General features: G+C 40.5%; 1 protein-coding gene across 1 annotated transcript in view; it reads left to right on the forward strand.

Annotated features, from left to right (window-relative positions):
* LOC135700654 (uncharacterized) overlaps positions 1-27,148 on the forward strand; it is a 140,645-nt gene that overhangs the window by 70,475 nt on the left and 43,022 nt on the right. Inside the window, exons 3-4 of the mRNA XM_065221237.1 lie at positions 4,784-4,900; positions 5,071-5,217. Of these exons, the coding sequence (XP_065077309.1) occupies positions 4,784-4,900; positions 5,071-5,217 (264 nt within the window). The remainder of the gene's footprint in view (positions 1-4,783; positions 4,901-5,070; positions 5,218-27,148) is intronic.

Consider the following 27,148-nt stretch of genomic DNA (forward strand, 5'->3'; position numbering starts at 1 on the left):
GTGAGCGGTTTTCCAAACAACGAGCTGGTCACAGTTTTCCAACGAAACAAGGGAGCAAGGGTGCACAGATTTGACTGCTATGAGTGTACCACCTCCCCTGGATAATTGACTGGAAGATTCATTGCGATCACAGCGGAATATTTGGTAGTCCGTCGAAATTTCACAGTCGGATATGTCCGGTCGAAGCCAGGTTTCTGTTAAGACCACTGCATCGTAATCACTGCTCGTCAGTCTCAAACGAAGTTCTTGGATCTTCGTACGTAAACCCCTAACATTTTGATATTAGATAGAGAAAACTGAATCCGAGAGGTTCTCTATCTCACTATCATTAACTCGTACCGAAGCAATCTCGGGTGCATTCATGGAGCGCTCCTGCGTTCGTCTCTGCGGGTTCTGCTCGGTCAATGTAGGGATGTCAGTACGTTCCAAAGTTTGGTTAACACCACTGGAATGATGACCAGTCGTTGTGCTGGAATCGGAGGGTGGATCGGACAAAATACTGCTTAGAATTGCATCGTACTTGCCTTGCATGACAGGTTTGAAGACCCCTTCTTCATAACCACACACAGGGCCAGGACAACTGTTGGCCGATGACGGAGTGTGCTCGACTGTGGTGGAAGGATTAGGGGTTTCCTTAGAGCTAACCTCGTTGCGTCCTGTAGTTTGAGTAGTACTTGCAGAGTGTTGAGTTGAAGCAGCAATGGCACCCTCGGAGAGATGATATTCTCGGACGACGGTATGCAGATTCGTAGTACGATTTATGGACGGCTCCTGTCCTACCATCGTCCACAAGAGCAAGGTGACTTTGACCTCGTGAGCACACATCATTAGTAGGCAAATCATCAGGGACAGAAGGTTTGATAACACACGTATACTTGTCTGGGAGTGCAGGCTGGGAGACCCCTTCCACACACTCTTAAACAGGACCAGGACAACTGCGATGGCAGCTAGCTGAATTGATGACGTCTATAATAGCAGTTGATGTCTCGACTGTTACGGTGCTAGAAGAGGCTCCCACAGCGCTTTGTGATGTGCGTCCCGGTGTTGAAGAAGTAGATTCATTGATTCCTATACGCCCGACGTTGAGGAATCCATTGCATCCCTCGAAGATAGACTGACTTCTCTCGGAACGTTTTTTGCTCGATCCTCAAATTCTCGAAAACTGATGATTTCTGGCCAGGATTCGCAAGACAGTGCTTTTTCTTTCAGCTGGTCACTTAAGCCTACTTTAAAGGACACGAACCCAAGCGAATTGCGGTCCGTTCCCTTTGAAACCAGTTTCACTACCTTTGGTTGCATATTGGTTAAGTCGAGACACTCAGTAACAAGTCCCGCAATCTGGCTCTCTGAGGTTGTTGGATGGAAAGCGGATAAGTAGATCCAGAATAGATCGTCGTCGGGGCAGTTTTGATCGTGTTGATTGCCTTCGAACCCAAGTTAATTGGGACACTGGGAGTGTCGACAATTTTCCCGTCGGTACCTCTGCGGCGCTTTGGTGTATTTGGAAGAGGGTTGATACGCTTCACATTAGGCCAAGGGTTCGTTGTGGCAAACGGAGTCTGCGTACTAGTTTTCACATCCACTTTTTCCGATAAAGCTTCGAACGCAGAGTGCAGTTTTTCAATTTGCTTTTGCATAGAATGCATAGCATTTGCCGTTTTATCGTCGAAACTGGTCATCATAGTGCGAAAATGTGCATTTGAGAAGAGTTTGGCACATCCATCGCACATCCAGAAAACATTATTTCCGTATATCCCCAACTGCTCCAGGAGAGGCTCGTCAACATTCACGCAAACTGCATGAAAAGGAGCAGCACAATAGCCCAGACATACAACACGATCGGAGTCGGATACGTTTTTTTCTGACAGCGCTGGCATACCATGATGAAGTACATAACAACACAACAGAAGTTGAACGAGTAGATGCTTTCCGCAACTGATATTAACAAAGGGCACTATTCTGGACAGCTCGCAACGTGTGAACTTAATGAATGGAGAAGTAAACAACACGTAAAGAAGTAATTTGATGCTGCTGCTACTATCACAAAACTGACGAAAACCACTGCGCATGCGTATTTATACTGCACAATTTAACATGTACTAATATAGCAAGAGAAACTAGCTCGAATGGATAATTTAAAACGCTTGGTTAAACTAAAAATTAAATAAAATCGCGTACGACAAAAACACGAGAGATATTGGAGTTAAACCGTGTTGCCAGATTATGCGATTAAGGAGCTCAGTGGCCTAGTAGTGACATTTTTTGCATACTGAGCAAAGATCGGAGGTTCAATTTCTAACTTCTTCACATAAATGTGTTGCGAGGGTCGTATTGATTTATTATTATTCATTTAAGGGGACGGGGCCCCCAGCCGAAATTGAACGATAGTGACAGCAATTTAGGCTCGTTTATAATTGTGGAATGATATAAGGGGCTCGGCCTAGTGGAAACCATTTGTGCTTACTGAGCAAAAGAGTTCCAACGCGGGTTTTAAACGGCAGTACCTAGGAAACATTCTGCCTCTGTCCAGTCGGGTATGCGTCTTCCAATATCTCTATTATTTATGAACGTAAGGTGGAGGGGCGTTCTTTGAGACATTTCAAACTTTACTAAATTGGCCCTCCCAGGCATGTTCCACTGCACACTACGAAAAAGACATGTAAATTTCAGTTCCCTGAGACCGACACATGCAAGCGGCCCTTTTGACATAAGAATCAGTTGAAAAGGACGAGAAAATCAATTCAATCAAACGCACTTTTCGTCGAGTTGCATATGTTTCAGTTTCAGGACACTTAATTTTACATGCCATTTTTGTTTACGTTCCATGATTTACGTCAAAGCTAATTTACGTCTCGTGTAAAAATAATAATTTCTAAGTGTGTGCCCCTCATTAAATCCATTATCCGTCGAGTTAAGAAAAACCATAAAGTTTGATATGTCGTACAACGGGTTTTGGTTCTTGTAGAGAATTGGCCACTTTCCGGGGAGACCGTAATATTTCTGAGGGCACCAGAACATGCTCGGGAGGGCTTGTATGTCCATGGACTCTCAATAACGCCATTACCGGGCCAAGATTTGTAAAATCATGAAGTTTGATGTGTCGCACAATGGGTTTTTAATTCTTGTTGAGAATTGGCCACTTCCTCGGGGCAAGGAACTCAACTGCTCATTGCTTACTAAACAACCTACAACAGGCGCCACGGCATCCACAGACCAACTAGTCTTTTTATAACACCAAGCAAAGCTCTGTTAATAAAGCTTTCGATTTCACAATAAATAAAAATCTCGATTCATCCACGCCACGCAATAATAAACGGATCTCATAAAGCTTAATAAAAATTGGTTTAAAGTCCGAACAAAAGCAGTTGAGAATAGTTCTTCATCGAGCCATCATCAGTGCTACTGCAAACTCTTCCACTGGTTTCCACTACAGGGTGATTTGGAATAACTGTTAATTTAAAAAAATGTTATTAACGATTGAACGCTTGCATGATATTTTGGTATCAGTATATTTCAGATATACTACATATAGGGGAAATGGCACTAATGTTGCTCTATGTATCTAAGATTGGGCCCATCGCTAAAAATCTCCTAATTATCAATTTTATCTAGATGAACGCATCATTGGGACGGTACTAATGGATTATTATTTTGGTCGCTATTGAAAATTTAGTCGATTACTGACTTTATGTATGGGCCCAAATTAGGGACATTTAGGCCGACATTACATCCATTTCCCCTATAACCTTCAATTTAGCATACCTGAATTCAAATCTCTCTTCCTTAACATTTAAGTACCAGCCAAATTTGTGACGAAAATTAACCACAGCTGGAACGCACGTTTTAGTTTCAGCACATTTGTTGGTTAGCATGGTTCTTTTTTACCTCTACAAGGATGTGAAAAAATAAATGTTTAATTTTTTCGAAGATTTCAGTTTCTAAAAGATAACACACAAATTAATACAGATTTATGACATGCTCCAGTTTCACGTCCATAGCTGCTTGAAATCAAAAACGAATGAAATTTCAAATCCTACTTTCAATTTCAACTTTGAAATGAAAATACTTGAGCATATACCCATTTTACCCATCGAGAATTGCATATTTGTGAACAGTTATTCTGAATCACCCTGTATATGCCCGCCCACCAAATTAAGTGTCTCGTACTCTCTGTGTCATCTTCGTCATGATGTTTATGATGTTTCGTTCATAGTGATTGTGGCTGTCTCGACATGCAATAGTATCATCGTCGTCCATATTTAGTCGCATCAATGTGAGGGCAGGGGGGTTTTATCTACTGCTGAAGATCCCACTAACATATGCTCGCAGCCTTCGCATCCTCTCACGTGTCGTCTCGAATTAATTGCACCCGTATATTTCCAAGATCCTCATGAAGACGGGCAGTAATTGAGTTGTTCTTTGCAGCTTCAGCTCCAACAGCACACTAGCTTTAGATCGTTCGTTTCTTTGCTTGGTCTCATCGCATCGTCGAACGAACGTATCATCTAACCAAACCACTTGCTCTTCTGCTGATGTTTACACTCAGGTTGGCAAAAAATAAGCTTTTAATATAGCTTGAGCTCATCCTGATCTTCCACGTACTCTTTTCTCTCGACGAGGAAGACATTGCACCTACCGGAAGACGGAGCAGCACAACAGAAAAATAACTCTCGCTTCCACCCCATTCCTCGTCGTGACCTGTTCGCATCTCTGCACAGACTGAATTCGCACCGCAAAACAAACGCATCCAATGAATTTTCACCACCCTCTTTTCTCTTTCCAGTTCAACTTTGTCGGCAAGCTACTGGGCCCGAAGGGAAACTCCCTGAAGCGGCTGCAGGAGGAAACGATGTGCAAAATGGCAGTCCTTGGCAAGGGTTCAATGCGGGATCGTAAGAAGGTTCGTACCTATCTATCTATACACATTCCGATAAGACCGACCGCCCAGTTAGTGTGTCATATCCGCTTTTCCATCTCGTCGGTTTCCACTGATTGGTTGGTGGTCTGAGGGGGAGCGGGCGAAGGCAACATGTTATTTATTTCGTGGTTTTTTTTTTGCGTTTCCTTCAGGAAGAGGAACTGCGACTCAGCGGCGACCCACGGTACACGCATCTATCCGAGGATCTGCACGTCGAAATTTCCACCTACACAGCGCCGGCCGAGGCCCACGCCCGTATCGCCTACGCCCTGGCCGAGATTCGACGCTTTCTGGTGCCGGTGAGTAGCGACTTCTTCTTTTTAGTCATCCATAGGGGATCTGAAATCAAAAATAGTTAAATTCTCTTCGAAATTGACAGCCACCCTATTCCAAGAGTATTGTAAGCTGTTTAGCATAGGAATAAAAGCTTTATTTTATGTGATCGATCAAACATTATTTTGGTAAATAACAGAGAAACCGCTGCGCTCCGCTAAGTAAGCTGAAAATAATCGCCCATTGAACTGAGTTCCACCGCATCAAGATAACAGAACCTCAGCTACTCAAAAAACACTACCTGCCCTAGCCCGTTCGTAGGTCAACATTGATTGCATTACAGACGTTCTCACAATCCCAGAGAATCCGCCCCAACTGCCGTGGCCGTTGTCTGTAAGGCGTTCCACTTATCAGAAAGATTTGAATTTCCTTAACTGAAAACTTTTTTCCATACATATGTACAACGAATGCTGCTATTTCGGGACATGTTCCCAAATGTGAAAACAAGTCTTATTACATGAAATACGGTTAATAATAATGTAACAATAAATATATACTAATCAAAACTGTCCACTACAAAGTCAGACCTGAGCCAGGGTTACATTATTTGGGATCGTGCTCAGTGCAGGATTTAGGACTCGGGGAGCCCGGGCAAATATCTTTGGGGGGCCCCAATGTAAACTGTTTTCGAAGTTTTAATTTCAAATATGCGGGTTTAATTAGTATTAAAAAAATCAGAAGTTAATTGATAAGAGATACGGTGCCCCCAAAACCTTTCTAAGTTAAAAAAAATGCAACAGTTGCTTGGCGGTGCGTTTATTCTCTTTATTTCAATGTACATAAAATAATGCAGATCTGAACGATCTTTCACCTGAGCAATTCGTAACCATCAAACTCAGATAAATTCGCAGACCAATGTATACGTTCGGAAACGTATCAGCTAACTCTTCATCGTTCAGCAGTATAGCCTGTGCAGATGCTGTTAGACATGCCCTAATATTGGCAAATGCTGCAAACTGTACGATTTCATCAGCAAGTAGCCTTGTCAGATCATGCGAATACATGGCAACTAACTTTTCAGCTTCAAACCGTAGTTCTGCTTCCGACAGACTGCATAGATCAACAATGCCCTTGAACTTATCGTGAACCACTTGATATGCTGCTCGCCTTTTTTGTAATGCTTGTGAAAGCTGATTAAGTATTTATGACATCAAATGTAAGACGCTTGAAGTTCTTGCATGTACTGGATGTTTCGGGTTGATTTTCCCGTGGTCTTCCTTTGGTGGGTCTGTATTCCGCAGTGTCACAAAGAGCGATAGCTTCACCTTCTACTTCGTCAAAACGGTTTCGCTCTCCTTGCAAAAATGAATCCAGTGAATTATACAAATCAACCACCTTCTTCAATTCGACATCGATGCCCTACATTGCTTTGCTTGTCTCGTTAAAGCGTAACAGAATGCGACACCAGATCTTGGTCATCAAAGCAGTTTCGAGGAGATCCATTCTATCAGCTAGTGAATGCGATTCATATCTTGTTGCAGGAGATTGGTCATTCGCAGCTTCAATATGTCTCAACGCCTTCCTAATACTTCCATATCCTTTAAGGAGAGCTTCAGTTGCATCGGCACGTGCTGACCAACGAGTATCGGAGAGAGATTTAACCGTTAATTTCCTTTCATTGCCTTTCAAAAATTCGTTTAAAATATTCCATCGTCAGGTAGATGCAGAACGGAATATATACAGTTTTTGAACGAAGCTGAAGTAACTAACAGCTTCTACACAGCTAGAGACAGCCGCATGACCTACTAGGTTCAACGAATGAGCTACACAGGGAACGAAAACAGCAGATGGATTCTTCTCAAGAAGTCAAGCTTGCATACCCGAATAGGGACCAGCCATGTTAGACGCGTTGTCATATGACTGTCCACGACAGTAATCGAAATTAATTCATTGATTTTTAAGAAATACAAGCTTTATGAAACTTTGGCTGCAAGAAAGTCAAGAATCTTTCCACTGGTCTGCCAGAAACAACATATCGCAAGATTAATGTGAGCTGATCAGTATGAGTGAGATCTGGTGTTGAGTCCACTGATACAGAAAAGTATTTGGATGCTTTCAGTTCCATTATGATGAAACTTTGAACCTTCTTTGCCATTAGTAGCAAAATAAACAGTGGATGATAAATACGATTCCCGACCACTTCCAGGATTCCCAAAATTCTTTAGGTGGCTCATCAAAAGCGGATCAAATTGAGCTATGAGTTCCATTATTCCCAAAAAGTTGGAGCCAATAATCTCGTCACTTCCTCTGAACGCTAGACCTCTCTCCGCCAAAATGATAATGACAGCAATAGTACGACGCAGAATTTCTCGCCAGTACAACCGTTTTTCTTTTACCTAAGCTTCCAGTTCCTCTCCGTGACAGTGCCGCTTCTCGATGTGGCTGACCTTGCTCATGTGTTTTCATTTTTCCTCCGATTTCTTCCAATTATTGAAACCTTCTTCTCTGGAAAACGCATCGCGGTTTGTTGTCATGAGTGTGCAGTAGAAGCAGTAAACGGAAGCTGATGAGCCAGTGATGAATTATTAAACTGAATTGATAAAAAATAGCAAAATCATACCTTTTGATAAACTGTAGATGAGCCATTTCCTCAAACGCTGTTCTCCGTTGTCGTGTCTGGTCTAAAACCATCGAGTTTTTGAAAAAGCGATAAATACTGCCAGTACAATTGATAGCAGCGCTGAGATTCCGGGTACGAGTCAGATTCCTTTTTATTTTGGTTCACTGCAGATTTAGCCAATAAAGAAACACGGTTTTCTGTGATTGGGAACCAGGTAGAAGGATCGCTGGACATTGTTCCATCATATGTTTTCGAAGACCCAGCTTTAATTTGATCAGCATTTTCAGTACACTTTGGAAAGGCAGCAACCACCTCAGAAGATTCTAAGCCTTGTTTAGGTGTTTCAGCTGGTTTATCGGGCGAAGTAGGAGCAACGAGATCTTTTTCAGTTTTTGTTAGCCAGCACTGCTGCATCTTTCTCTGCCTTCTGCTTCGAAGCTGTCCTCTTCTGAGCACCAGATGGCTGAATGATTCGAGGCATTATTCAAAAACAACTGAAATAATAATATTATTTCGTTGAAAACAATAAACCAGATTGTCTGGATGACGCATATTAAACTTACGTTTTCATGTTTCCTTCCTATGAGTGGTTGCAAAAAGCAGTTCTTTGAAAGACTATTTCGAGTACACTTAACACGACCTCACAGGAAAATAATCAGCTTGCAATTAAACCAACCCTTGCGATGCTTTGTTTTGATTTTGAGAGCTGATTTCTTTTTGCATGTATAGAGATTTCTGACGTTTAACCTTCATTCACTAGCACACGAGGATGAATGGATTAATTATTTTCCCATCGATCTATTTCCCTCTTGCTCACACTTTGTCAAAAAGCCGTAGAGGATGTTCATTTGTATTCATTTCGTGTTCAACCTAATCTATCATTCGAAAGTAGTGATGTTCAATGTAGGTACGTCCAATATTCTTAAATAAAATCAATTATGAACTGAACTTAAAGAACCTTTATGTTTACGTACATATGTTAATGTACGTGTAATACGTGAAAGTAAAAAAAAATTGTATTAGCATAAAAATATGATAATTTTACAATTACAGAAAATATCTGCCTGGCCTCTGTGGTCCCCCCGAAAGATGGAAAGCGACCATCCCCCGCCTTTATCATTTTCATCCATTGCGGTGAAATATCGCCGCAATGGTGTTTTTTGTAAAAAATTATACAAATAATTGCAGTAATTTCAAATAATATCAAAAAAAAAAAAAATATATATATATAGTTTCACTCTACTAATGAGTAATACATGCAAAGAAAAAAAAATAAAAAAAAAAATAAAAAAAAAATAAATAATGATTATATACTATTTACAGAGTTTTGGATCACCCTAAGTAATACAAAAATAATAATAAAAAAACAATCAAGAAAAAAAAAAATCAAGCGAAAAAAAAATTGGATTTTTGGATCACCCTAATTAAACACCAATCTAATATTGGACCAGGGAAACAAGGAAGATGCTATACTGGCGAGAACAATACAAACGACACGATTTATACCTAACGCACTGAGGCGGCAGCAGACTGGAGAGATATAATTGTTTGATCCAACTGCTGCAGAGTCAATAACCTCGATGCTGGTGTGCCTCGGTCGACTCGGTAGGCAATATGACGCTCTTTCGTTGTTGCTATCGATGGGGTGATGTACCGATAGTGGTGATGATTTTGCTGATGATGTTGCGATGATGCTGGGTTAAAGCTGGACCGTAATGAAAGCACTCGGCATATCACTCGCGCACTAGTCGTCTAAACACTATGCCAATTAACTTTGGCGAGAAAAAACCCTCGCGTGGGGAAAAACTCAAAACTAAATGATAGTGTCGTACAACGAGACCGATGCGACTTGATCGGCTCAGCGTGCGAGACGGAATGAAGAGCTACGTTATTATAGACGAAAATCTTTCATAAGTCGCGCTTATGAAATTCATATTTGTCGTTCATAAGTCGAGTCTTATGAAATTCTTAAGTCTTCTTGCCTCAGTGTACGCAAAATTGAGTGTGTCATGCATTTTTGACTATTATACTTTGCTTAAATTTTTCAAGTATTTCAATGTTTCAGGTTATGGTTCAAAACTCGCGACAATTCATGTTAGCATAATCAGCAAACCATTCACATTTAATATAATGGTTAAGTATTGACAGAATTTTCCCTATATATCTACATTACGTTGATTAATGTTGAGCTATTTAGCTGTGATCAATCTGCACTAAATTCGACACCGACATAGACTACAATAGGAACGCTATTTCGCCACACATTTGTTGATTTGCTCTTTAGTTAAGTGCACAAAAACGCCATGTGTGTTGTGAAATAAAACAATTCCCAAAAAATTCGTTAATTTTTTTTTCAGTCGCTCCATCATTAGATTTAAATAAGGTCTCTGAAGCAGAGAAGAGGTGAAGGTTGCATTTCATGATAACGCAACAGGCAGCTGTTTTTCTTATCAGAAGACGGTACTTTCAATATTCAACAAAATTTTGGTTCATATGTCAGCGAAGTAGGGGAGGAAGGGGTATAACGATCATACGGGGCTTAAGCACATCTGTGTTTTCCAATTAATAGTTTACTTAACAATTATTTCCCGGAAAAGAGGGGGTGTTTCGCATAAATAACTTTTCCGCGTTTCGTATAAGGGGCTGTTTATTAACTACGTAGACAGCTTTTTTACGATTCTTGGCACAATACCACCTCATACTGTTATGGATCCAGTAGATGTCGACCTCGATAATTTTGTAAAGCCAGCAGCAACTCATGGACACCACTAACTCGAAAATCGGGTTCGCATCCAAAGAGCGACGGTAATGAGGCCAACTCGCAGACGTTCACTAAGGCCGATCGGCAAAAAATGCGCTGTGACAATGGCAACAACTCACACGACAAAAACTTAAACCACTAATCAGTCCTCTTCACCAGTTACAATGAAGCAACGATAAACGTGAACACCATCACGAATACAACCAAACTGGACGCAAGTTATAACATTTATCCGAACGATGGATCTTGACATCGTTTTGCTCCAGGAGGTAGAAAATGAGCAACTTACTCTGCCTGGCTTTAACGTCATTGCCAACGTTGATCATGGGAGATGAGGAACTGCCATCGCATTGACAGACCACATACAGTTCTCGTATGTGAAGAGGAGTATAGATGGTCGCCTGGTCGCTGTATGGGTCCAAGACACCACACTCTGCTGCATTTACGCCCCGTTTGGAACAACATACCGTACCCAGAGAGAGCGGTTCTTTAACGACACGAAAGCCTACTACCTCCGTCACCGTACCGAACACATAGTTCTCGCAGGAGATTTCAACTGCGTACTGCGGCAGCGCGAGCGATGGGGTATAATATGAGTCCGTCTCTCCAAGTCACGACGTGTGGCTGAAACTTCGGTCTAGGGACTGTGGTCACACATTTATCACTGCAAATTCTTCTTCCAGACTAGATCGAACATATGTCAGCAGAGGGTTGAGTGGACAGCTGAAAACAGTGCATACTCACGTGTGTTCATTCACCGATCACATAGCTGTGACTTTGCGAGTAATCTCACCGTCGCTTCGTCCCCATATCCTCACCGACGAAAACTTGGTGGAGCTACAAACACGTTGGCAGTTCTAGACTCGCCAAAGACGCACGTATCCCTGTTGGATGGACTGGTGGCTGGCATACAGAAAGCCAAAAAATATGGACCAGTTAAAACATAAAATATGAAAAATCTGGAATGCTATAAAAAGCCCAGTTTTTAACATAATGCTATTGAAATCAAATTGATGCGCCAATCTGCCAAAAAATCGGTCAGTATAATCATCTGGAATTTATTGAAAGTACCTGAATGTTTATGAATTACATGTTCCAAAAAAATTATATAAAGCAAATAATTTGCAGATCATCAAAAGGTTAAGAAAAGTATTGGAATTTTGCCCAAAAAGTTTCAATATCAATATCAAGTACTCATTTTCTGGATTCCCCTCTAATACTCTTGATAATATATCCAAACTTTTTCAGTAACATTCTAAGAGTTATTTGCATTATCACTTGTAATCTCTTATAAATCACTCTCCGATTCCACAATTCTCTCAAACTGGTAATAATTCCCAAACATTGGTAAAACTTTGCCTCCATTTTTGGCCATCAAATTCCCTTAGAATATTCTTAATAAATTTCTTAGTACACTCTTCAAAATGACCATCACACTGTTCTCAGATTTATTCGATAATTTAATTTGAACTGCTGTGTAGGTTAGGTCATAATTGTTTTGAAACCCTCTTTAGTATGTCCGAAGTACTCAAATTCTTTGTCAACATATCCATGAATGTTTCCCAAAAATTGCCAGATGTTTTTTTCACACAATTCCATTGAAATTTCTTAAAATGTTATAAAACTAATCTCCTTAGAAACATTGAGCGTGATTACATCGAAATTATTCTCATGATTCGTATCAGCAAACTACTTAAGTTTCTTAGGAATTTTCTATAAATTCTCTTGCGAATTTTATTTCCTTCCTTTTCAAAATCTCCATGCAATTTTCATCAGAGATTTTAAAAGGCAATTGACATCGTCTTCAACCAGAGGTTGCACAGACTAATTGCTCAACAATAGACAACGGACAACGCACCACACCCAGTAGACCAGTAGGGAAATTTTCGGGTTACGGTTCGATCGGGAATCGAACCCTCATTTCATGGCACTCACAATACGCCTGAACGACGGGTGATGCCATATGACCATGAAGCTCACAAAGATGGATGGAACTCTACTTAGAATTAACTTGAAATTATCCTTTGATTTCACATGGAATTCGCCTCATACTTCACTGACAATTTTTGAGTAAAGAATTTTTTTATCATACCAATCACGTTTTTCTCATCAAGGGTAAAAAAGCGTCAACTTGAAAACATTAACGGTTCGATTGAATCTAATTTCTTTTCCCTCAGAATTAATGAACTACAATTCCCAACCCATTAGGAGCACTGATTCCTTCCAACCCATTTACCGATCACCCGTAGAACTTTCCGTAATGAATATGCTTCACTGACTTTCGAAATTTCCTGCGCCCAAAAACATCCCCCATCCCAGGAACCGTTCTCAAAAATCAAATCCTGAATTGCTCTACATCCCGGCAGAACCACTTACAATCTCCGTTCCCTCTGACTAGACTCGGCTTTCTGTTATAAGCGCGGCAAAATGAAAAGCAAAATTTAGACAACCTCCTTCTCGATTTCCATAATATAAAAAAAATAATCCCTGAGCAAAGACTCAAATTGATTCGAAAAGTTTGTCATTCAGTCTGGCTGACGGTGGGTGGTCCACCTCCCGTCACCCCGTAAAAAAGCTGTCACTGTTTGACTGGTGGATTACACGACGACTTGAAAGACAAATCTTGCCCTGGAGTCCCGAATGTGCCTTCTTGGGATAGATGTGATTGTAATGTTTATTTATTTGCAAGTTTCCTGCTTTCCCTTATGCGGCCAATACCGGTCTGGGTGGGAGAGATTAGATTTCAGTTGTTGCCACTTGAAAGCAGAATTATTGATTTCTTCCAACGCCGTAGGACGGGAGCTTCTTGTAACTTTGTTTTCATTATCCGCTGCTTTTTCTGATTATTAATTGAATCAATGAATCGGCAGAAAGGCCCAAATTCCATTTGCATTTTTTCCGCGAACCAAGTGGGAGGATCGAATTTTGCGTTTCTCCCAAAATAGAAGCAAGCAAGCGTCTCACAACAGGCAATTGACCCGAAGGCAAAGAGGTCCAACTTGAAGGCCCCTCTGGAGGAATGTCTCCAATTACCACAATCGGGTGCTTTATTGGAAATTTGCACAGTTGATGTGGCACGTGGTTTCGGCACGAGAGCAAAGGTCGTTCGGGTGGAACAACTCCAGTCTGATGGGTTATTGTTGGCGAACGAAGTGGAAGTGGTTCGTTATCAGAATTTCGATTATGTTTTTGCGAGATGAAAATTGGTGACCCAGATATTTCATTCATAACCCGAATAAAAATGTGCATTCATTTGAAGTAGTGCCTCGATGTCTACACCAACAAAAGCTTCTGAAGCGATTTTTTTTCATCTAGTTCGTTTATTTGGAAGGCTCAATCGTGTAAGGTTTACGGATCCTATAATTCATTGATCATTGTTTGTAGCAAAATTCACTTATATCTATGTCTAGTAGAAGTTGTTCCGAATACTCGCGGCTTACTCGAGGTTAGAGAGGTACATTGACGAATGATAGAAGCAAGGGAGGAGCTTGGGGGTGGTGTTTCATTGTTAAAAGCCAACATTAATTCAAGATAATCGAAAATGTCATCAACTTTTTTATTTGGAAAGCTCTTTAATCAAACTAGCCACCAGCCCATTTCGGTCTCTCTTTCTAACCACATCAATGCCCTTGATTAATGAGAATTAGATTATGTTCGCCTCCTTCAACGATTCGCCAAAGTGCGCGGAAATCCGTCAATTTATCAAACCTCCTCAATCAGAAGAGATTTTTTTTTTCATACTTCTCCGACTAACGACGACGATGACGAAGGAGCCGGCCTCGGTTCCATAAAACTGTCCCTCAGTTATGGTGTCATTATCCCGAGCATTTGTTTTTATTATCATTTCACTTTTTCCTCATTTATCCAAGCAAGTCAAGATTGACGTATAGCACTCTAGCGCCGACAGTCATAACACCAACCAAGGGAGGAGCTGCTTCATGAAGCAGATAATTCGTTTTTCCTGTATTTTCACGCCTCTCGAAATTATGATAATCCATTTTGAAGCAGCGCATGTTGTGGTTTTTCCTGTCATAATATGCTTGCTGCTTGGATAAATTTCACCTGAGATGAATGATATAAAATAATGTTTCGGCTTGCCTAAAACAAAACAAAAATAGATCCAAGGCAGCTGAGGAGCAGCACCGCTAGCAACCGCGAAGTCGGTTTTTGACGAATGATATTTTTAATGAATGGTGAATTTTCCTTGGGGATAACACCCTGGCAGGCTTTCTATGAAAGAAGGTTGAAAGCGTTGATGGTAGAATATATTCGCATGAGCTTATCTAATTTCACGCTGTTAGGTTCCTGAGTGAAAAGTTTCAATTTGATTTGATGCTTACCAATTAATTACGGTGAATGATTTTTTTACCACAAGGCATTCTTTGTGTATTGTGTTATGGTACCTTGGAATAAGTGAAATTTTTGTATGACTTTGATTATATGTAGCATGGATTCTAAAATCGTGAATTCAACTGAAGTTATGGGAACTTCTGTGAAAAAACTACAAGGGACAGTCGTATGGGGTTGTACGCAATGGTGACATAGGACTACGTGATCTTCTATAATAAATGTTATTTGTTAACTGCAGCTTGTGTTTTGTGTAGGACTATGAATTTGAGCGGGGTTCTCTCTGTTTATACTCTTTAGTATGACGCACTTTGCATAGATGGCCCACAGCGACTCACGAAGAGCTACTGATTCCGATCAATAGCGGTGCGGCTTCTTCGTCCTTCTATGGATGCTCATGTGGGCTGCAGCTCGCTGCTTGGAGGCAGTTTTTTGTTGAGTACTGGAGAACACTGTTTGGTGAGACCGGATGGAATTCAACTTTGAAATCTGTGTTAGGGAAAGTGGGGTTTTGCAAGCAATCGGTGATAATTTTAATTATCACAGCAACAGTTGCACATTCGTGCAATTTTCAAAAATGACATTTTCAAAAATGAAAATTGATTTTAACAGATTTGTAGAGAAAATTGCTTTCGATTAGCGTATTAAGAATTACAATTCACCATATCTGGATCAAAATCAGACCACTTTCATGCCGCGACCGACTTTGGTTTTGCACCCCTAATGTTGCCTTAAAGTACATGGTATGTTAGATTTAAACATATCTTAATGGAGCTGTAATTAGGCATAACAGCTTTTGTAAAAAATGACTTCTCTCTATGATTTTTTGGAATTCAAAGCACGCCCACGCAAACCAACATTACCGTCGGGTAGGGTAAGTCTTACCCTACCTGATAGTGATGTTGATTTGCATGTGTGAGCCTTGACTTTCAAGGCATCATCGAAAGAAGTCATTTTTTACAAAAGCTATTACACCCTAATTCCAGCTCTATCTTGATATGGGAACTGACATCCGATTGATAACCTTGACAAATGTCCAAAAAAATAATCTTTTAAAAATTTATGGTAGAAAGGACCATTTTGTCGTGATGGTTGAGTAATGCTGAGCTATTAACACAGATGAGGCTGGTGAGCGTATGTTGTTTGGAATGAGTGAGACGCGCTTGGCATAGATGGCCCACACCGACTCACGAAGAGCTACTGATTCTGATCAATAACGGTGCAGCTTCTTCCTTCTTCTATGAATGCTCATGTGGGCTGCAGCTTTCGTTGTGTACCGGAGAACAATGTTCAACGCCACGCGCCGAAAGCACTGCTGCTGCTGATTCCGACGACCGGACACCACCACAAACGGTGATAGTAACTGAATCCGTTCAATGGGTTAGGCCAGCCTTGATAGCTAGCTGCTTGCGGGGAGCCTTTCATTGTGTACTGGAGAACACCACCACTCACCACGTGGTGATTGAATAAGCACTGTTTGGTGAGACCGGATGGAATTCAACTTTGAAATCTGTGTTAGGGAAAGCGCTTTTCACAGGCAATCGGTGATAATTTTAATTATCATAGCAACAGTTGCGTGTTCGTCATAAAGTCTTAAATTTAACAGATGCATCGAAATATTTATGATCGATTGGTGATAAAATTATTGAAATTGGTTCAGGGGCAGCTGAGTTATTAACGTTCAAAATTCATAATTTTGTTACATGTTCTATTTTCAGTTTTCACAAAGTGTACCCCCATATAGAAATCACAGACGTAGTCTTACGTCAAAATTAAACAGCCATGAAGTTTTCAAAAGTGCTCAAAAGAGCTGTGAACTTTTCTATTTTTTCTTAACTTCTCTGTACTGCTTTAAAGTTCCTGCACTTTTACTGAGTCAATATGCGCATGTGGAGGAAGAACCTATTCCCACCGCTTTACGACCGTCGCTCGCCTTACGGTTATCAATACGCAGCTATCTAGCTGCATGATATATATGAAACACATTCGTACATAGGGACGATACTTTATTGCAACACCAAACACATAACAAACTTTGTTTCTTATTTCTAGGGATTGAAATAAGCAAGCTATGAGTAACTGCAATTTATTCCAAATCTGAGTTAATTTCGTATGGAAAGAAAAAAATCTCTGAGTCAACTAATCTCAGTCGCTGAGTTGGTATGATTGACCGCACCATTCGGTTTCTTCTTGTTATCTATCCTTTCACTGAATACACTGCCGCAATATGCAGATTGTATTAGTGGGAGAGAGAATTAGAGAAATTTACGATACAGCATTCAGCTGCTTTAAAGGGCTGAACACAGTGATAGCTGCATAGTGGCATAGGGGCAAGCGCAAATTTTTCAATACACTTAATTCCGTTTAACAACCCACAATGAGCGCGTTGCGGCTAAAACGGTTTTGTACACCGAAGCAAAAGAACGTCAGAACGTGTCGTTCATAAGATGAGCCTTATGAAATTATTTAGTCTATTTGCCTCAGTGTACTAAAACGCGTTTTTCTCAACATTTTGGAAAAACGCGGTGTGGTTGAACGGCAATCTGAGAAAAGCACTGAGGCAAATAGACTTAAGAATTTCATCACGCTCGACTTATGAATAACACGTATGAATTTCATGAGCGTGACCTATGAATGATTTTCGTGTAATATGAGGTAGCTCTTATACGCCTTTAACAATTTCATTTTCCCAAGCGTTCGTAATCTCTACGTCCATGGTTTGGTTTCCGTCTTCTCCGATTTATTATTTTGTTGTCAACATTATTTTTCATAAGGCAAATCAATGTAATTCATACCGGTTTTGTGTGGCTAAAATTCATAAGTGTTTCTTATGAAATTCTTACGTTATTTTTCCTTGGTGTGCTCAATATTTTCAGCTTATTTTTTGTAATTTTGATTTAACCAGAAACTTCAAGACGTCTATCAGATAATCATCCAAGGTCGTGGTAAGTAGTCAGAAACATGTTGGCTGCATCCGGACATGTTCCGGGTACGCTTGGAAAAGTGGTTGGATTCTTTTTGAACCAACACCTACATGCGACACGTCAAATTACATGAGAATTCAAAAACATGTTCATTTTTTTGCAATATAAAGTACTGAAGATCACGTTGGCCAGATCCGGATATGTTCCGAATGCCCCCGGAGAAGGGAAACTTGAACCTACATTCTCATGTGACACATAAAACAACATGAGAATTCAAAAATAAGATCATTGGTGGTCATAATAAGTACTCAGGACCACACTGGCCAGACATGTTCCAGGTGTTCCCAAAGAGTTTCATAACTGCTCTGAAACTGTCGGCAGAACTACACTGAAGTTCTTCTCATAACTACTCTGAAACACTCCACAAAATTACTTTGAACTTCTCCTCAGAACTACTCTTAAATTCTCCTCAAAACTGCTTTAAAGTTTTCCTCATAACTACTCTGAAACTCCCCACAGAACTACTCTGAAGTTCTCCTCAGAATTACTTTGAACTTCTCCTCAGAACTACTCTGAAGTTCTCCTCAGAACTGCCCTGAAGTTCTCCTCATAACTTCTCTGAAACTCTCCACAAAACTGCTCTGAACTTCTTCTCAGAACAACTTTACAGTTCTCCTCAGAACTGCTCAGAAGTTCTCCTCATAACTACTCTGAAACTCCCCACAGAACTACTCTGAATTTCTCCTCAGCATTACTTTGAACTTCTCCTCAGAACTTCTTTGAACTTCTTATCAGAATTACTTTGAACTTCTCGTCAGAACTACTCTGAAGTTCTCCTTAGAATGACTTTGAAGTTCTCCTCACAACTACTCTGAAGTTCTCTTCAGAATTACTTTGAACTTCTCCTCAGAACTTCTCTGATCTTTTCATCACAATTACTTTCAACTTCTCGTCAGAACTACTCTGAAACTCTCCACAGAACTACTCTGAAGTTCTCCTCAAAAGTACTGTGAAGTTATGATCAGAATGACATTGAACTTCTTATCAGAACTACTTGTAGTTTTCCTCAGATTTACTTTGAACTTCTGCTCAGAATTACTCTGAAGTTCTCATCAGAACTACTTTGAGCTTCTCCTCAGAATTAGTTTGAGATTCTCCTCAGAATTAATTTGAGCTTTTCCTCACAGCTACTGTGAATTACTCCTCAGAATGGCTTTGAAATTCTCCTCATAACTACTCTTTAGCTTTCCTCAGAATTTTTTTGAACATCTCCTCAGAACAACTCTGAAGTTTTGCTCAGAATTACTTTGAACATCTCCTCAGAACTACTCTGAAGTGTTCTCATCAGAATAACTTTGAACTTCTTACCAGAACTACTCTGAAGTTTTCATCAGAATTGCTTTGAAATTCTCCTCAGAACTACTTCACAGTTCTCCTCAGAATTACTTTGAACTTCTCCTCAGAACTACTCTGAATTTCTCCTCAGAATAACTTTGAATTTATTGTCAGAACTACTCTGAAGTTCTCATCAGAACTACACTGAAGTTCTCCTCATAACTACTGTGAAACCATTCACAGAACTGCTCTGAAGTTCTCCTCAAAACTACTGTGAAGTTCTCCTCATAAATACTTTGAACTTCTTATCAGAATTACTGTAAAATTCTTCTCAGAATAACTTTGAACTTCTCCTCAGAATTACTCTGAAATTCTACTCAGAATTAAATTGAACTTCTCCTCAGAACAACTCTAAAGTTCTCCTCAGAAGCACTCTGAAGTTCTTCTCATAACTACTATGAAACTCTCCATAGAACTATTCTGAAGTTTTCCTCAGAACTACTCTGAAGTTCCACTCAGAATTATTTTAAACTTCTCCTCAGAACTAAAGGGTGATTTTTATTTATTTATTTATTCCTTCGTCTTCGATATACTCGTTCAGACTGCAACTTAATCTAAATTTCTAATTCTAGTACTAAACACATTTTTGCTAATGTTAAAGTCAAACTGATCATAAACAGTGCTGAAAGCACGTATACAGGTACTCAGAGGGTTGTTATGTCCATAGCTTGTTCTGTGATGAGGTACGTAAAGCGCAGCGTGAGTTCGAAGTGAACGAGATGGAGCGTAGAAGTTGACAAGCTGACGCAGCGCAGGGCAGTCGATGCGATCCGTAAGAATGTCGAAGATGAAGATACGCTGCAATTTCAGGCGTCTGGCAGACAGCGTTTCCAAGTCAAGTAATAAGCAGCGTGAGGTATATGGAGGCAGGTGTGTTTCATTGTTCCATGGTAGGTGGCGGAGAGCAAACCGAACGAAGTATTTCTGAACTCGTTCTAATTTGCTGGCTAGTGTAGATTGATACGGTGTCCAAACAGGTGCGGCGTATTCAAGTATGCTTCGTACCAATGAGCAAAATAACGCCTTCAAAGCATAAGCGTCGGTGATGAAGGCTGCATGGCGTCGAATGTATCCTAGGACAGCAAAGGTCTTTGCAGCTGTTGTAGAGATTTGTTCGTTGAATCTCAGTTTGCTGTCCAATATAACACCTAAGTCACGAATAGAATCTACACGTTCCAGGGCAGAGGGCCCGATCTTATAGCTGTATTTCAACACAGTGCGGCAACGTGTGAATGAAATCGCTTTACATTTTTTTATGTTAACGTTCATCCCGTTCTCTTCGCACCATTTCAACAATTCGTCAATGTCGTTTTGTATGGCAGCACAGTCCGAGACCGATGCAATTACCCTGAATAGTTTAAAATCGTCTGCGAAGAAAGATTTGCCAGACGATAAGCGGAGACCGAGGTCATTGATGTACAGAATGAAAATAAGTGGTCCTAGCACACTTCCTTGAGGTACTCCAGAGGTTACGTCGAAAACTGATGACTCTTCAGTCTCGATTTGAACAAAAGCTTTGCGATTTGTTAGATAAGATTTGAGCCACTCAATGATCCAAATCGGGAAGCCCATGTGCAGAAGTTTCTCAGTGATATGGATGTGTGGTACGGTGTCAAACGCTTTAGAGAAGTCCACGTAGACTGAGTCAACCTGGCTACGAGCCTCGACTTCGTGGAACAGAGTGTTTGTGTAGCACATCAAATTGGTCGTTGTTGATCGCCGTTCCACGAAACCATGCTGGAACTCGCATATTAACGGTCTAGATGCATTGTACAAAAACTGGTGCACCAGTTTCTCGAAAACCTTACCGAGGCAGCAAAGTATCGAAATGCCTCTGTAATTTTCTACTCGATTTAGATTGCCAGTTTTGTGGATTGGCACCATTTTAGCAGTTTTCCACATGGTTGGAAATTCGCCTTTTGATAGCGATTGGTTAAATATCAAGGTTACGGGCGTCACTAGTTTTAATGCACAAGCTTTGATAATGGAAGGAGGCAATCCGTCTACACCTGCTCCCTTCGAAACATCCAGGTCGTTCAATAATTTCAGTACCTCCTCTGGAGAGATACATACAGTAGGCAGGTTCACGTCGTACGATGGCACTCGCTGGAAACTTCCGGGAAGAGGAATCGGTGGAGAAGTACTGAACACACTTTTGAGAAAGTCAGCGAATAGAGTTGCAGATTCACTAGGTGTTGCAGCTGTCACTCCTTCATATTCGACATTGCAGGGAATGCGTTTGTTTGCTTTGCTGTCCCTGACGAACTTCCAGAACGATGCGGGGTTCTGCTTCAAGTTTGACTGGAGATTGTTGACGTATGCTTCATAGGTCGATGCAAGAAGTTCGTTGTAGCTGCTTTCGATGTTACGGAGGTTGTTCTTGTTCTCGTCTGATCTCACACTGAAAAAACGATTACGAGCCTTACGAAGCCTGTTGCGTTGTTGACGTAATTCCCCTGTCCACCAGGGTTTTCTGTTTACCGCGTTGGAAGTGCAGTGACGGCGAGGAACAACCTTGTCAAAGATCCTGTGCAGTTTATCATAGAAAACGGACACAGTTTCGTCTATCGAGAGTCGATTCAACAGTGAGAGCCAATCAACAGCCGAAAGTTCGTTATTCACTAGGTTTACGTCACATCTTCTGAAGTCTAGATAGGTTACACCCATTTGAGCGCTGGCGTGATTCCTCGTAGTGTAATGAGTATCGAGTCGTAGGAGAAATGGCTTGTGATGGGGGTCAATTTTCAGGAGCGGAACTGGAGGATCAAAATTTGGTCAATATCAACTTGACGTATTTCTTTCAATTTTGCATTTAAAAAACCTGAACACCCCTCATTTTGAAGGTGTATGTGTGTAGAATGTTGCTCCTATTTTGATTTTGGAATTCACTCTTCAGTTGTCAAAATGCCGTCCAAGCAAGAAGAGCAGCGTATCAAAATTTTGCTCGCGCATCGCGAAAATCCGAGCTACTCGCACGCAAAGTTGGCAAAATCGCTAAAAGTTGCCAAATCAACCGTTACATATGTAATTAAAGTGTTTGGGGAACGTTTGTCGACAGCCAGGAAGTCTGGATCGGGGGGAAATCGAAAACCGGAAGCCGCTGAGACGACAAAGAGAGTTGCCGGTAGTTTCAAGCGAAAACCCTAACCTCTCTCTCCGAGATGCCGCAAATAAGCTGGGTGTATCGTCTACAACCGTGCATCGAGCCAAAAAACGAGCCGGACTATCGACTTACAAGAAGGTAGTGACTCCAAATCGCGATGATAAACAAAATACGACGGCCAAAGCGCGATCCCGGAGGCTGTACACGACGATGCTGACGAAGTTTGACTGCGTGGTAATGGACGACGAAACCTACGTCAAAGCCGACTACAAGCAGCTTCCGGGACAGGAGTTTTATACGGCAAAAGGAAGGGGAAAGGTAGCAGATGTTTTCAAGCACATGAAACTGTCAAAGTTCGCAAAGAAATATCTGGTTTGGCAAGCCATCTGTACCTGTGGCTTGAAAAGCAGCATTTTCATAACTTCCGGGACTGTCAACCAAGAAATTTACGTGAAAGAGTGCTGCCTTTCCTGAAGAAACACGGTTGTTCCGTACTGTTTTGGCCGGATTTGGCATCTTGCCATTACGGTAAAAAGGCCATGGAGTGGTACGCCACCAACAACGTGCAGGTGGTTCCCAAGGACAAGAACCCTCCCAACACGCCAGAGCTCCGCCCAATTGAGAAATACTGGGCTATTGTCAAGCGGAACCTAAAGAAGACCAAAAAAACTGCTAAGGGCGAGCAGTAGTTCAAGGCAAACTGGCTTTCTGCGGCGAAGAAGGTGGACAAGGTGGCTGTACAAAATCTGATGGCAGGGGTCAAGCGTAAGGCCCGGCAATTCGGATTTGGAAAAGCGGAAGCCTAACTGAATATTTTTCCTGAATTTTATACTAATTGAACTTGAAAAAGAAATTTAATTTGATTTTTTAAATAAACGATTTTACCGATTTACACGCGTTTTCCCTTGACCAAATTTTGACCGTATCACCCTTTAGTGAGTGAAATTAATTATGTGGAAAAAATAGAAAAAAGGTTGCCGACTGGACTCGAACCACGGACGTTGCGACTATCAGACCTGTGCTTTCTCCACTGCTCTCTCCATGCTTCTGAATATGGCTAGCCTAAAAGCAAACATGAAGCGCTCATTTTCTCGCATGCTCGACTTCGTATGCTTTTTCTGCTGGAGAGATTCGAGGCAAGTGTGTGCGTCGTTCTACAATGTTCTACAATGTGCGTCGTTCTTAAAAATTACTGGTATAGTCGAAAGCGTAGATAGAACACGAAATGAAAAAGACAAAAAACCATTACATCGCCTGTAAGGTCAACTTCTAACATTCGCTGTGATGTTCATGAACAGAGGATGATACGAAACGGAACTAACATTCATTGTAATAGATTTTTGGTTTGCGTGTACGTCCATGGTTTGGTTCCCGTCTTCTCCGATTTATTATTCTGTTGTCAACATTATTTTTCATAAGGCAAATCAATGAAATTCATACCGATTTTTTGTGGCTAAAATTCATAAGTGTTTCTAATGAAATTCTTACGTAATTTTTTCTCGGTGTGCTCAATGTCTTCAGCTGTATTTTTTTGTAATTTTGATTTAACCAGAACCTTCAAGACGTCTATCAGATAATCACCCAAGGCCGTGGTAAGTAGTCAGGAACATGTTGGCTGCATCCGGACATGTTCCGGGTACGCTTGGAAAAGTGGTTGCATTCTTGTAGAACCAACACCTACATGCGACGCGTCAAATTACATGAGAATTCAAAAATATGTTCATTTTTTTGCAATATAAAGTACTGAAGATCACGTTGGCCAGATCCGGATATGTTCCGAATGCCCCCGGAGAAGGGAAACTTGAACCTACATTCTCATGTGACACATAAAACAACATGAGAATTCAAAAATAAGATCATTGGTGGTCATAATAAGTACTCAGGACCACACTGGCCAGACATGTTCCAGGTGTTCCCAGAGAGTTTCATAACTGCTCTGAAACTGTCGACAGAACTACTCTGAAGTTCTTCTCATAACTACTCTGAAACACTCCACAGAATTACTTTGAACTTCTCCTCAGAACTACTCTTAAATTCTCCTCAAAACTGCTTTAAAGTTTTACTCATAACTACTCTGAAACTCCTCACAGAACTACTCTGAAGTTCTCCTCAGAATTACTGTGAACTTCTTATCAGAATTATTTTGAACTTTGAAGAATTCTTTACTTTGAAGTGCTAATCAGAATTACTTTGAACTTCTCCTCAGAACTACTCTGAAGTTCTCCTCAGAACTGCCCTGAAGTTCTCCTCATAACTTCTCTGAAACTCTCCACAAAACTGCTCTGAACTTCTTCTCAGAACAACTTTACAGTTCTCCTCAGAACTGCTCAGAAGTTCTCCTCATAACTACTCTGAAACTTCCCACAGAACTACTCAGAAGTTCTCCTCAGAATTACTTTGAACTTCTCCTCAGAACTTCTTTGAACTTCTTATCAGAATTACTTTGAACTTCTCGTCAGAACTACTCTGAAGTTCTCCTTAGAATGACTTTGAAGTTCTCCTCACAACTACTCTGAAGTTTTCTTCAGAATTACTTTGAACTTCTCCTCAGAACTTCTCTGATCTTTTCATCACAATTACTTTCAACTTCTCGTCAGAACTACTCTGAAACTCTCCACAGAACTACTCTGAAGTTCTCCTCAAAAGTACTGTGAAGTTATCATCAGAATTACATTGAACTTCTTATCAGAACTAGTTGTAGTTTTCCTCAGATTTACTTTGAACTTCTGCTCAGAATTACTCTGAAGTTATCATCGGAACTTCTTTGAGCTTCTCCTCAGAATTAGTTTGAGATTCTCCTCAGAATTAATTTGAGCTTTTCCTCACAGCTACTGTGAAGTACTCTTCAGAATGGCTTTGAAATTCTCCTCAGAACTACTCTTTAGCTCTCCTCAGAATATTTTTGAACATCTCCTCAGAACAACTCTGAATTTTTGCTCAGAATTACTTTGAACATCTCCTCAGAACTACTCTGAAGTGTTCTCATCAGAATAACTTTGAACTTCTTACCAGAACTACTCTGAAGTTTTCATCAGAATTGCTTTGAAATTCTCCTCAGAACTACTTCACAGTTCTCCTCAGAATTACTTTGAACTTCTCCTCAGAACTACTCTGAACTTCTCCTCAGAATAACTTTGAATTTATTGTCAGAACTACTCTGAAGTTCTCATCAGAACTACACTGAAATTCTCCTCATAACTACTGTGAAACCATTCACAGAACTACTCTGAAGTTCTCCTCAGAACTACTGTGAAGTTCTCCTCATAAATACTTTGAACTTCTTATCAGAATTACTGTAAAGTTCTCCTCAGAATAACTTTGAACTTCTCCTCAGAATTACTCTGAAATTCTACTCAGAATTAAATTGAACTTCTCCTCAGAACAACTCTAAAGTTCTCCTCAGAAGCACTCTGAAGTTCTTCTCATAACTACTATGAAACTCTCCATAGAACTATTCTGAAGTTTTCCTCATAACTACTCTGAAGTTCCACTCAAAATTATTTTAAACTTCTCCTCAGAACTACTCTGAAGCTCCCCTCGGAACTGCTGTGAAGTTCTTCTCATAACTAATCTGAAACTCCCCACAGAACTACTCTGAAGTTCTCTTCAGAACAACTCTGAAGTTCTCCTCAGAATTACTTTGAACTTCTCATCAAAACTACTCTGAAGTTCTCCTCAGAAGAACTTTGAACTTATCCTTAGAACTGCTCTGAAGTTCTTCTGATAAATACTCTGAACCTCCCCACAGAGCCACTCTGAAGTTTCTCTTCAGAACTACTCTAAAAATCTCCTCAAAACTGCTCTGAAGTTCTCCTCATAACTATTCTGAAAACTCCCCACAAAACTCTGAAGTTCTCCTCAAAAATTACTTTGAGGTTCTCCTCAGAACTTCTCTGAAGATCTCATCTGAAGTTCTCCTTAAAACTACTCTGAAAACTCTCCATTGAACTACTCTAAAGTTCTCCTCAGAACTACTCTGAAGGTCCCCTCAGAATTATATTGAACTTCTCCTCAGAACTACTCTGAAGTTCTCCTCAGAACTGCCCTGAAGTTCTCCTCATAACTTCTCTGAAACTCTCCACAAAACTGCTCTGAACTTCTTCTCAGAACAACTTTACAGTTCTCCTCAGAACTGCTCAGAAGTTCTCCTCATAACTACTCTGAAACTCCCCACAGAACTACTCTGAATTCCTCTTCAGCATTACTTTGAACTTCTCAGAACTACTCAGAAGTTCTCCTCAGAATTACTTTGAACATCTCCTCAGAACTACTCTGAAGTGTTCTCATCAGAATAACTTTGAACTTCTTACCAGAACTACTCTGAAGTTTTCATCAGAATTGCTCAAAAATTCTTTTCATAACTACTCTGAAACTCTCAACAGAACTACTCTGAATTTCTCCTCAGAACTACTCTGAATTTCTCCTCAGAATAACTTTGAACTTCTTGTCAGAACTACTCTGAAGTTCTCATCAGAACTACACTGAAGTTCTCCTCATAACTACTGTGAAACCATTCACAGAACTACTCTGAAGTTCTCCTCAGAACTACTGTGAAGTTCTCCTCATAAATACTTTGAACTTCTTATCAGAATTACTGTAAAGATCTCCTCAGAATAACTTTGAACTTCTCCTTAGAACTACTCTATAGCTCTCCTCAGAATAACGTTGTACTTCATCTCAGAACTACTCTGAACTTCTACTCAGAATTAATTTGAATTTATCCTCAGAACAACTCTAAAGTTCTCCTCAGAAGCACTCTGAAGTTCTTCTCATAACTACTCTGAAACTCTCCATAGAACTATTCTGA

The sequence above is a fragment of the Ochlerotatus camptorhynchus genome, unplaced genomic scaffold (assembly GCF_037179485.1).
Source record: "Ochlerotatus camptorhynchus isolate MF236.1 unplaced genomic scaffold, CSIRO-AGI_Acam_v1.1 ptg000140l, whole genome shotgun sequence".
In the NCBI taxonomy this organism is placed as follows: Eukaryota; Metazoa; Arthropoda; class Insecta; order Diptera; family Culicidae; genus Ochlerotatus; species Ochlerotatus camptorhynchus.